Here is a 13,288-nt window from a genome sequence, read left to right as displayed (position 1 = left end):
GACATCCTAAACGAATTTGACCTCGAAGGATTTGTGGTCCTGCTACACGGCCACCAACAAGCTTTTAACAAAAGCCACCAGGGACACACTAGGCACTTTTCGGTTCATGGAAAAATATTTGATCTCTGATTGTGCATAACACCATTTTACGTACTATTGTTTCCAGAAAAAAAAATTTTTTTTAATCTACTTTCAAACTTTCATGCGTGCAATTCACTATCCCTGATAGCAGCGCACAGTAAACGATAGCACAGAAGGAGAAAGACGGGACGAGCACTGTCTGACAACTGAAGCTCACCCGGTTCACCATCTATAAGAAGTAGAGTGCACGCGATAAACATAGCGATGCTAACAGCGACGCTGGCAACCTTCTGCTTACCCAACATGGCTGCTGACTTATGCGGTTGTTGCTGTAATCGTGTGCCCTGACCATAGCATTTTGTGCCAGCAGTTTTGCGAGCCTTCCTTGCTGCAAACCTTGCAGACTGGCCATTTTGTGCACAGTTGCAAAGGATGACAGGGCACAGCCATGACACAACCCCTTCCAGTGAATAAGATGGCACCAGTGTGTACAATCGAGGGGCGCTCTGAGTCGAGAGGATAGGCTATAGGCAGCAGCAAGCTTAAATGTGATCAAACAATACTTGAACTGTTATACGATTATGCAACGAAAATTGTTGTAATTAGAAACAGAAGTGCATTTAATGCAAACAAAACTGAATTCTTGAGTTTGTCTCAAGCACCGTGGGAATGAGAGTACTTCCTTCAGCCGTCACGGGAGATCGCCAAACTCTCCTTCACGAAAAGCTCCATTAACCCTTTACAGTTAACAAGTGAAGAAGCAAAAAAGGCAGAATTTTTTTTCGTACGAATGATTCTGTTAATCATATAAAACAAGACCAAGCAAAAAGTTTGTCAGAAAAGCAGTGTTTATTAGAAAAAAAAAAAAAAAAACTAATGAAAGTGGGCTTCACTGCATACAGCTAGGCTTCACTGTATGTTTTCACTTTTCTTCGTTAAATGTTTCAACACAACGCACTGTATTGTGAAATTGATCACTCCAAAAAGCTGAGCTCTCTGAATCGATGCTTTTTTTTTTTTCTTTCCAACTAGACTCGAAGCATTCACTCTTCCCACTTAGCATGCTATTTTGAAATAGGCGGCTGGCAACACAACAACAAAACAAAGTCAATGTTCACTACTTCAAAAGGCTCCTTGCCCTATCTGATATTTGCAACAAGCACAGAGCAACAGACGAGCTGAAATCGTCTTGCTGGCTGCGTGAAAAATAAACCAGCGCTGCATGAGTTGGGCTTGCTATTCGTCTTTCTTGCAAGTACAGTCAAACCTCGTTAATACGTAGTCGGCCAGGGAACGATGTTTAGGTACGCACTAAACGATGTATGGATTAACCGCTAATGTCAGTTTAGCACCTACTTACCGGCCGGAAAAGAACTATGTCACGATGCTCTCAAACACACACTCTCAGACAGGCTTTATTTGTGGGTAGGCAGCAAAAAATCGGTTATCTTCACTTGCCGCGACGACGGCATCTTCGAACAGAGCACTATGACAACACCACGACCGCAAGCACACTGGCGGAATGAAAAAAAAAAAAAGAATCTCACAGTTTCACCCGATAGACGAAGCATCCATTGCGATTGCAAATTAGTAGACAACTATACAAACTAAGGATAGTAGTTTTATCGGTTGTATAATGTTGTAACATTCGCTTACTAAGTTAACAAGCACAGTGTAAAGCATGCACAGGTAAATATGAACACATCTCTCTCGATGATGGCGGAAACTCAATTTCACAGCACCAGAGTGCCGTCGTACCGTCAACGTGAACTAAACATCAAAAGCACATCGCAGATTGCTTTGAAGACGAGGCCCATGTGGACACGCACTTTCTCCACGTCGCAGATCGCTTTCAAGATAGGCGCCCGCGCAGCCGCCGCCGAATGCCCCCACTTTCTCACCTCCCTTGCCATGCCTCATGCACGACAGAAGCACGATTTCACCCTGCCTTTCTCCCTCACGCGCGCGAGATTGGATTGAGCTGCAATCGTCGGCTGACCCTTGCAAGCTTTCACTCGCACATACAGCGTATGGCGCGCGGCGATGACGTTACCGTGTTTGGACTTTATACAGAACCTCAAAGCGAAGACCACGGCAGAAATGCACCATATGGTGTTGAGCGGTTAAGCACGAGATTGCGGGATCAAATTCCGGCTTTGGCGGCCACATTTCAATGGGGGTGAAATCCAGAAAACACCCGTGTACTTAAATTTATGTGCATGTTAAAGAACCCCAGGACCTCCTAATTAATTCGGAGTCCTCTACTACAGCGTGCCTCATAATCGGATGGTGGTTTTGGCATGTAAAACTACACAATTTTTTAAAATTATTTGTGGGGAAAAAGAAAGAGACCTCAAATAAAACGTTTGCCTCCATCAGTCATCAGAGTATATATGTCAAATTTGGGCCTGTTGGTACAAGTATGTACCAACAGGCCCAGCAACAGACTCTTCTATGATTTGTTTCATTCAAAGTAAGTTGCCTACTCACAGCTTTTCTGTTCCCTGTGCTTTTGTGCAGGAAAATCTGAGTTTTTCAGTTACAGGTAAGCTTCCCTCAGTAGATCTATAAAGACACTAATTAAGGTTTCACTGGTGAGAAATGGGTGCCTTTCGTTGGACAGCTGTGTACTCATATTGTTACGAGTACATGTGCGTACCAGCCCTCAGCATTGATGCTCTTTACTTTGCCATGCAGGTACAAGCAGTACTCTGTTGAGTCAGCCGATGGCAGCAGCTCTGGAACAGAAGGAAGTGAGAGTGTATCCTTGTGTTTTTGTGGAAAGAAATATGTTAGTATTTCTGCGTTGGGGGGCAGTGCTTTCTGGTGAGCTTTGTGGCAGTCATTGACAGTGCTTTCATTGTGCCTCCCTGTAAAGTCTCTCATGATTGCCGAGTGGAAAGCGATGGTAGCTGAGCGTGTGCACAAAAGTTTGGCAGTTCATAAGATGTGCATATTCAATTATCTTTGTGTGAATTTGTGTGCACTGCACGGAACTTCGAAATGTGTCTTTTAACAGTGGAGCTGTTTAAGCCGGCCGTTAGTCTGTGATTCGGGAACAGAAAATGTGGGCCGATCCTGGCGGTAGTGCAGAAAGGGCGCAATGGCACATACCCCTATGAACTAGTGAAGCTGAGCCTGGCTAAGTCTAGCTAAGGATGGTTGGGACTACTTAAGCTTAGTCAATCATCGATAGCCACTCAATAGCTAATCAATAATCGATCGATAATCAATAAATTCCGGGAAATGCTAGGGATGACTTGGTAGTTCTTAGCCTAGCTCAAAAGCCAGGGCTAGCTAGATGCCCATCAGCTCCGCTGTCTCTCTAGCATTGCACCTCCAGTGTAAGCTATGCAATTTTTTAATTTTTTTTGCTTGCTCAAGTGCGTAATCCAGAGACACTGGCTTCAGACAAGCATCTTGTGGCATTCACGTGGCTCATCTTTGCCGCCATTGTGCTCATTGCGTTTCCTGATGCTCAGTACATGCCAACTCTCCCAAATTTTTCGTAAAGTTAACAAAATTGGGCTCGTTCTAAAATTTGACAAATGTTTCATGAAGTTTTATGAAAATAAATTCTGTTCGTGAAAAAGTTTTAAAAGATTTGAAAGATGGGGGCGGCACAGTATTTCAAAATAGGTCATGCAAAAATGAAGTTGTGAAGGTTGAAGGTACCCTTGCGGTGTCCTCTTCTGCCAGCGTAAGACTGCAAGCATACCCTCCAGTATACTTTTCAATGTCTGCTGAATGCAAAGTTATTTAGTACTACAAACAATGCCCAAATGTTGTTTCGCTCATCAGTCTTCGACTATTCTCTTGAAAGTTGGCTTATGGTGAAAGGACACCAGAGGAGTACTTGCTTCAATCATTTCCTGAAGCATGCTGCAGGCAAAATCGGCAACAGCAAAGCCTCAGAAAAAGTCACTGTCATGGTCGCGCCATAAAAACAGCTTTTAGCGGCGATGTCAATGTGATCAATGACAACAATGTATGCCATGTGAAAAGGTAGGCAATTGTTAAAATATCTGTATGCGTCCCACAGAAAGCATGTACTCAGGGCAAACTTAAAAAAAAAAAAAATGCTTGCCGATTAACCTTACAGGTTTAGGTGCAGTCTGAACTCTAGGTGGTCAGTATTGATCTAGACTGCCCTACTATGACATCCCTAATAGCTCCTTGTGGAGAACAGGGTGGAGAATGTGTTCCCACTGTATGGCCACCTAATATCTTTTATAGAATTATAGAAGATAGCACAAATGAAGCAAACAAACAGAAAACAAGATTGGGCAAGTGCTGTGTTTTTGTTTGTCTGGTCCTTTTGTACTGTTCCATTATGAATGTCTACGAACTGGCCCCATTTGCTACATGGCTACAATATAGTATTCCTCCAGTTTGCTAGTTCAGCTTGTGCACGTAAAACCAAAAGAGTGACATTAACAATTGGGCAAGTTAATTTACCTCACACAATAAGTATCTTACAGACCCTCTAAAGAAGCATCGCTACAAATGCTTTTGGGCCTGGAGCCATTGAGCGAAAATGTTAATGTCATTCCTTTACTGAGTGGCTTCCAGGATGGTGAAGAAGAACTTAAACAAGAACTCAGTCAGCTTATGGAAGAAAACAAGCATCTCTCGGTAAGTGACCAGTTTCATTGTCTCTCGGCTTGATGTGAGGCTTCTTGGAAAAACTTTGCAGTGATTCTTGCAAAGAAACCACGACAAGTTATTAGGCTCAATATTTATTTGGGATTTATCATTCTGTATGTGCACAGTTACGTTATATCTTAAGGTTCAACGTTTTTCGTGTATGCCGAAAAAAAAAAAGGAAACAATGTAAACCAAATTTTTTCGCTGACGTTCAATTTTAACCAAGAAAAAGGTAAATAAAAGCAATTTACCACAGAGCTAAGATGATGATTGGTGAGCAGCTGCAAGCCTACATCCACTCCAATATGCAAGGAGCCTTGCAAGGTCAACGTCATGTGTCGTGATGATGTGTTTTGTGGTGCAAGGGCCAGATATGGCCAAAATATGCCATGCACGTTGTCAATGAGAAATGAATTGCTAATGGCAGACGTATCGTGGCTGCAAAGAGGCCAAATAATCAGTTGCTGAAAAGTGCGTGAAATAAATGTATCAAAAGCGTTCATGCAAAGCTGAAGTAAGAAAAGTGATTACGTATTTCAAAACCTGCCAATGTTTTCATGCTGGAGAATGATATGGAAAGAAGAGACCAGTGATTTCAGTAACCCTATATATCAGCCACTCTTTTTCACCCTTTAATGTAGGAACAAGCAATGGACCTGAGCCAGAAGATCCTGAAAGAACGGGAGGCTTGCGTTGAAATCAAAGTCAAGATGCGTTTGCTCCAAAACGAAGCCAAGATGCTGAAAGTCTGACCAGGCTGATCAATCTCTCTTCATAGGGTGAAACACTGAACACGGGATAGCCATGCTGATTCCTGTTGTCGGAAGCATTCGTACTACTGCCAAACTTCTCGCAAAAATTAATTCCACTAATTTCTCACACCTTGACTTCTCTCTCTCTCATTTTCATGCTTACGTTGCAGCCTGTTTCGCTGTCTTCTCTGTGTGCCGTGTCATTTATTCTTGGCTTGCATGCGTGGTCAGCACTCGTGCAAAAATGAATGAGAAAAAGGTTTTGTTGATCCATGTAAATTTTAATGCTACTGTATTAACAGAATACTATGACGAAGCTGCAAGACAGCAGCACTGGCAGTAATGTCTTGCTATGCTGTGCTCAATCATACTGCATGTATTTTGTGGCTGTGTGCTTTTGACTGCTGTCATAAATGCTTTGGCAGTGACAAAAACGTCCCATTGCTTTACCTATCCCCGCCAGGATAAGAATGAAAGACAAGAACTACATTCTGGTTTGAACTCAGGGCCACCAGACATCGCCACTAGCACTGCTTTTCGCACTTCTGGTATGTAGCTAAAATGGGAACGCTAAAATGTATGTGGTGCTGACTAAAGTTCTTCAGTGACTTTTCTAAACAGCTGGAGACAGTATTGCTGCAAAGAAAAAGAAAGCCAATTGGCATCTGTGATGTTGCAAGCTCAATGCGTATCAAGATATATTGGTAGGTTACTGTAGTTATTGTGTGCCTTGCATTCTCATTTGCACACCAAGTAGTTGACATTCTGGCTCTGCATGGCAAGCACGCTTGTGATCTCAAGCTAGTAAGTTTGGCCTAATGTCTTTACACATTTTGAACATGTGCTTTGTTCAATATTGCCTAATTAATGAACACTGTCATGATAGGAACAGAAACGGGACAAGTTCTCATTGTTTGGTGGCTCATTGCTCAGAAGCATGTATCAAACGAAGTGATAAATTGGGCTTCGCTAGTGAAAATGACCGCACTTTTTGTGCTGTATGTTTGGACAACATAATTTGTTGTGAGGATTTTTTGTGTGATGTAACACCTGCTTCTCAAGTGAAGAGGAGATGCCGATAATAACTGAGTGCTTTCTTTTCTCTTAAAAGCACAAGTTTTGCAATGCTTTTCTATTTCATTCGTATCAGATTGTTATCTTTACTGTATAGCAGTGTTCTAAAAAAATCAAGATCAAACTGAGAAGCAAAGCCAAGGAAACAATATAACTGCTTTACCAACAAGCAGCAGTAGCTGTACTACTGCCCAGAATATGTCCACTGTGTATCATATTTGCTTTAACCATTCACATATTTTGTTTTGGAGTGTTTGCTAGCAGCAAGCCTTTTGAGACTTTGGGCTCTATTGTGCACGGCTTTGTTCCCGTCCCATGAAAGCTATGTGACATGACGCAAGATAGCCTCTTTCCACATTCTACAAGGAGTTTCTTGCCATTAGATTGGACCTGAAACATGCGTGAGCACTAGTCTAGCACAGATGCCAGCAATGCCATGCTGCTGACTTGGTCATTAACAGCACCTGTTAGCAGCAAACACAACTAGTACTCACTTAGCTAGTTGCAATTGAAGCGTTGTAGATGCATAATTTGGACTTACTATCAGCAGGTGCTGCATGCTGTGCTGTAGGTATGAGGCAATACAGTTGAACACCTTTATAACGAAGTGCTTGGGGCCTCCGAAGTCATTAGTTATACAGGTCACTTGGTTGTAAAAGTAGCACACCACACAGCTAACAATAGAACCGGGCAGAATTGTTCCTGCTTTATACAGGTGGTTTCGTTGTAGAGGCATTCATTGTAGAGGTGCTTGACTGTATATAGCACATGTTTCCTCCACTTATAAAAAATAGGAAATTGGAGATAAACTAATTTGGACATCATAATTTGTGATAATCCAAATGATGATTAACTAATTGATGTTTGAAATATTTTAAAGCACTTGTTCAAATGGCAAAATTGGAGCCAGCAAGGCATGTCCACGTGGTAGGAATCATTAGAAATGCAAACTTTTTAGGTTTGTGTTAATTTTGAAAACCCGCCACAAAATGTACGTTCTGCACAGTTACCTATGTCCTGCAGTGCTTAAGGAATGCTTTCTGGGAAAATGATGAGTGGCATTCCACTGCAAATGTGGTGACGGAGGCCTTGGGACCATTGCTAAAGTTTGGATTTCTACTTGGAAGACATACCACCAGCAGTGGCTGCCTTGAATTCCATAGTTGGAATATGTGCAGTAAAGTTAGTTATTCAAAATGCCAACTAGCCAAGGTTACTTACAGAACCCATAGGTGATTTTCGTGCATGTTTTGATCTCCACTACTGTTGTGAATCTCGGCCAGCGAAAGTTGCCATTTCGTCACAAACACAATTTTTTTTTTTAAATAATGGGAAACTGTTTCCCCTGAAATGCACCATATGCTTTATAGTGCTGGCATCTGCTCAAGCGAGTTCTTGGGGTCAAGCCTGATTGCTGCAGTATGCCAGATCTCTCCCAAAATGGGGGAGCATTAGGAAATAAGTCTTGTTGCAGCTTAGTTGGCATGCAGAAATCCGAAAGGGTGCATGCCACATTATTTAGACTGCTATAGTGGCTAGTAAATGTTTATTAAGGCTTCCATGCTTGTCACTGCAGGCAGCTTGAAGTACAAGCAAATGCTGGTCTCAAATGTAAACTATGCTTCATAAATAAGTGCATGCCAATTCAAGTCGCGTGCACCAGCTTGTTCTATTTCACTCATTTCTGGCCATGTACAAGGCTCCAGTAATCCTGGAAGCCTGTTGTGATTGCATTTATTTATTTATTACTTTTAGAGGAGTTACAGTAGTGTGGCGAGACCATAGTGATTGGGCCATACTCATTTTCTTTTTTGCTTGTGGCTTCAACAAAGGCTTTCAACTTACCTTGTTTTGTGTTTTTAGGCCTCTGTGTACAAGTTGGTAGCAAGATTCATTCTTCTTCCAAGCATGGTTTGTTGAGTGTCGATATAGTTTATGATGGACAGCATGTTAATAAATATGTGTTTGTAAATATACTGTGTCAGTACCTTTTCTGTGTGAACAATAGTTCAGTTTCGATAAATTAAACTTGCATTTAACTCGAGAAAATCTTTCAATTTTGTTGGCCTGTTGCATTTTCAATACATTTTAAAGCTTATTAATACAAATAGGGCTGCCTGTTATCAGATCTTCAGCAAAGTATTGAACAAACGACTTGTCTACTGTGGCTGTCTACTGTAGAGACACCTGAGAAATGACCAAAACTAACCAGTATGAACGGCGCTCTTGCAGCAAGTTTGTCTTTGAATATTGTGCACTCAAGCTGAATGAGTGCAAGACTTTGCACAATACTGTAAAAGCCTAAGAACCTGTCTCTTGTGTCCTCTCCTATTATGTCCCCTTCAGATGCATCCAATTCTGGCCATTAGAAATTTTGTTTCACGACGTTAGCATGTTCAGAATCATTAAAGCAAACGGGAGCAGAACAAATTAAGAATTTTCAAGAACTCACATCTGAAAACATCAACTATTTCATGCCCAGCACACTCTGAAAGCACCCATCCAGTAACTTGAAAAATAAAACAGTCTAAAACAATTAGAGGTGAAACCCGCTACTTGACGACATACAGGCTCTGAAAGCGAACACCCAGACCTTTCAACTACTTTCACTAGAGCCGGTACATATTATTCAGATTTGCAGCAAAGGTCCAACCAGAAATGTTATAAAGTATATGCTATGTTTTGAATGTCATTATTTTCATTGGTGATTTTGCTTTTGATGCACTATCTTGACATGCACAATTTGTACATAAAGTGTCTCAAGGAAACAATTTTGTAGGTGTTTCAGAGTATTATAGCCACAAAAGAAGTGTAAATGTTCAATTTTAGGAGCAAAGGGGAAGGGAGGGGGGCAGTAGCTAAACACATTTAAAACATCACAAGAATTCAAATGTGCTCTACTGGCAATGCAAGTTGTGTTAGACATAAATTTTAACAGACATAGGCTATGCCTTTCGGTCCCAACGTGGGAGCGGCCCGCTTCGGGCTAGGAAACTAGCGCGAACCAATGGACCAAAATAAAGTTTTCCATCCATCCATTTGGTAGAAGATTCAGCTGGAGGAGAAACATAGGCTAGTTGATGCTTATTCCAGGATTTGAAACATTGCATTTGGAGCTACAGAGGACTTCCAGATAAGAGAGAATACGGGGTAGGATTTCTAATCCATAAGGACATAGCGGGCACTATTGATAAATTCTACAGCATTAATGAGAGGGTAGCAGACTCGCAATAAAGCTGAACAGGAGGTATACAATAAAGGTAGTACAAGCCTGCGCTTCAACCTCCAGTCACAATGATGAAAAAAAAAAGTTTTATGAAGATATTGAATTAGAGATGAGAAAGGTGCAGACTCGGCATACCGTAATGAAGGGTGACTTCAATGCAAAACTACGGCATTGATTATAAGAACACTGAAGGAGAGATGTTGGTAGAATTTGCAAAAAGGAGTAGGCTGCGAATAATGAATACCTTCTTTGGGAACCGCAGTAATAGGAAGTGGACCTGGAAAAGCCCTAATGGAGAAACAAGAAAAATAGATTTCATACTCTCTGCCGACCCCAGCATAGTGCAGGATGAAGTGTTATGTAGAGTAAAATGCAGCGCCCATATGTTAGTGAGGTCTAGGATTTGTCTCAATTTGAAGAGAGAAAGAGTAAAATTAGTCGAGAAGAAACAGGCCAACCTAGACAAAGTAAGGGTAAAAGCAGATGAAATCAGGCTGGTGCTCGCAAACAAATATGCAGCTTTAGAACAGGCAGATAAGAGGTAATGAGATAACAGAGGTAATTACAGAAGCATCAATTGAAGTGGGAGTAAGGCACCAAGGCAACCAGTAGGTAAGCTCTCCCAAGTAACAAAGGACCTAATAAAGAAACGACAAAGCATGAAAGGGTCCAACTCGAGAGATCAGATGGAATTCGCCGAACTGTCAAAACTGATCAACAAGAAGAAAGTAAGGGATATTTGAAATTATAACTCAGGGAAACATTGAGGAAGCAGTAAAAAATGGCCACAGCATGAAATCGGAAGAAAACTTAGCAGAGGATAAGGCAGATGTATGCACTGAAAGATAAGCAGGGTAATGTCATCAGCAGTTTCGATGATATAGTAAAAGCAGCAGAAGAATTCTATACTGACCTGTACAGTACCCAGCAGCTACGCTAGCTTCATTCGAAGTAGTGATGAACAGGACACTGAGGCTCCTTCTATAACTAATGATGATGTTAGAAGGGCCTTGCAAGGCATGACCCGGGGAAAAGTAGCGGGAGAAGATGGAATAACAGTAGATTTAATCAAAGATGGAGGAGATATGCTTGAAAAGCTTGCGGCCCTTTATACGCAATGCCTTACAACTTCCAAGTGTACCAGAGAGCTGGAAGAATGCCAATATTATACTAATCCATAAGAAGGGAGATTAGTTTGCTTTTAGTATTGTATGAAATATTCACCAAGATAATTTACCATATAATCAGGGCAACACTTCAATCAACCAAGAGAACAGGCTGGCTTCAGGAAGGGATATTCTACAATGGATTGCATCCATGTCATCAATCAGGTAATCGAGAAATCTGTGGAGTACAGTCAACGTCTCTATATGGCTTTCGTAGATTATGAAAAGGCATTTGATTCAGTAGAGATATACCAGCAGTCATAAAGGCATTGTGTAATCAAGGAGTACAGGAGGCATATGTGAATATCTTGGGAAATATCTACAAAGATTCCACAGCTACCTTGGTTCTCCACAAGAAAAGTAGAAAGTTACCCATCAAGAAAGGGGTCAGGCACGGAGACAATCTCTCCAATTCCATCCATTCACTGCATGCTTAGAAGTATTCAAGCTATTCGACTAGGAAGGCTTAGGAGTGAGGATCAACAGCAGATATCTTAACCTTCAGTTTGCAGATGACATTGTCCTGTTCAGCAACACTGGGGACGAATTACAAGAAAGTATTGAAAACCTTAACAGAGAAAGTGTAAGAAGTGGGGTTGAAGATTAATATGCATAAGACAAAGATAATGTTCAAGAGCCTGGCAAGGGAACAAGGATTCAGGATCACTAGTCAGCCTCTAGAGTCAGTACAGGAGTATGTTTATCTATGTCAATTATTCACAGGGGGAGCCTGATCATGATAAGGAAACTTGCAGAAGAATAAAAATGGGTTGAAGTGCATATGGCAGGCATTACCAAATCCTGACTGGGCGCTTACCACAGTCGCTGAAAAGAAAAGTGTACAATCATTGCATCCAACCGGAGCTAACATATGGGGCAGTATCTTTAAGGTGTACACCAATTTAAATTGGACAGCACGACAAAAGCTTGTGTGTCTTCGCTGCTGCTGTCATTTAAAAATGATCTTGCCAAGTCACCAAAGCGCAAATTTTGAGTCCTTTTATTGAAAAAACGCTAGGAGAACCAGAGGCCAATCTCGACGATACCTCCAGTTGAGAAGATTTATTCTTCCAGACTCCCCAACCTGCTGAAAATTGTCTAATATGACAAACAGCTAAAATTGTCATTTCAGAGGGTGCATGATGTTGCTAGTAGAAGAATTCCACAAGAAATGTATAACAACACGCAGAAAAGTTATTGATCAAATGGATCGGCTACGATAGGCATTTGATCTGTTTGCAGTTTGTGTTATAGTGAGGAACTTTAATTTTTCTTGTAACATACACTTGTTCATTAAGACAAACGTATGTCATCCTTATAGCTCTATGGGAGTGTCCATTCTTCAGTTAAGTGTTCTGTAATGACATGGTGTATACGGGCGATCATTTTTAAGATTTATGGAATTTTTTAAGATCATCTGTTGCATAACGTAACTCTAGTCCTCGAGTCCTTGAGCTGGATTGTTCAGAGAGGTGGACATTACTTGCACGAAAAATTGAAACACATATTCAAATAAGTAAAAAAAAAGTACTAATTAACTTATTAAATAATTGCTTTATGATACAAATTGCAATTTACAAATTGTAGCTGGTGAATTTACCAGCCATATCCACTTGGAATGAATTTCCAAAATGACACCAGTTTGGAGATGTGCGCCATCAAACTCGCCGTCAAAATGCACTGTTGGTCCACTTACTTTTTTAACAACACACTCTCTTATGCATTGAAGCACAAAATCAACAGGAACACCCATGTATTTCATCCCACATTTTGGAAAATAATATCTCGAAACTGGTGTCATGTTGGAAATTAATTAATGCGTTGTGTAAACTTACCGGCTACAATACGTAAATCGCAATATGTGCCATAAAGTAATTAAAAAGTTCATTAGTAATTTTTTGTTAATTAGTTAAGAATGTGTTTCGATTTCTCATTAGTAATGTCCCCCTCCTCGAATAATTTTTTTTAAGTTCCGTAAAACTTTAAAATGATCGCCCTGTGTAATGAAATGCTCAAGTCTACAAAAATTTCAGCAACATAGTGCTTTTCTTCTAGTTTTTTGCAAAACGGTAGTTCTTTTTGGTTTTGCAGAGCAAGCTCTGTAGAACTATCTGTCGGCAACCATACTACGACTTAGTGATAATATATTTTTCACTTTTCACAGAAGCTAGAGAGAAGGCTAAAAAATAATCACTTTCGTGGCCTTTACAAAATAGAGGAAAAAATCGACACTGGCGAATAGTTTGAAGTGTTTTGCTTACCATCCTTTTAGTGTTATTACACGTGTCGCTTGCATTTTTCTAAGGGGGAAGTGCCAGTTGAAAGGTTAAATGGAAAGTGGA

The 13,288-nt window shown here is 40.9% G+C and overlaps 1 protein-coding gene across 1 annotated transcript in view; it reads left to right on the top strand.

Moving 5' to 3' along the window:
* LOC119434349 (ralA-binding protein 1-like) overlaps nucleotides 1-8,528 on the top strand; it is a 28,838-nt gene extending 20,310 nt beyond the window's left edge. The window contains 3 exon segments of the mRNA XM_037701517.2: nucleotides 2,779-2,842; nucleotides 4,654-4,716; nucleotides 5,370-8,528. Of these exon segments, the coding sequence (XP_037557445.1) occupies nucleotides 2,779-2,842; nucleotides 4,654-4,716; nucleotides 5,370-5,480 (238 nt within the window). The 3' untranslated portion in view covers nucleotides 5,481-8,528.
* The last annotated feature ends 4,760 nt before the right edge of the window (nucleotides 8,529-13,288 follow it).

This window comes from Dermacentor silvarum, unplaced genomic scaffold (genome assembly GCF_013339745.2).
Source record: "Dermacentor silvarum isolate Dsil-2018 unplaced genomic scaffold, BIME_Dsil_1.4 Seq1019, whole genome shotgun sequence".
Lineage (NCBI taxonomy): Eukaryota > Metazoa > Arthropoda > Arachnida > Ixodida > Ixodidae > Dermacentor > Dermacentor silvarum.
The sequence above is the reverse complement of the archived record's forward strand: the minus strand, read 5'-3'. Positions and strand labels throughout refer to the sequence as shown.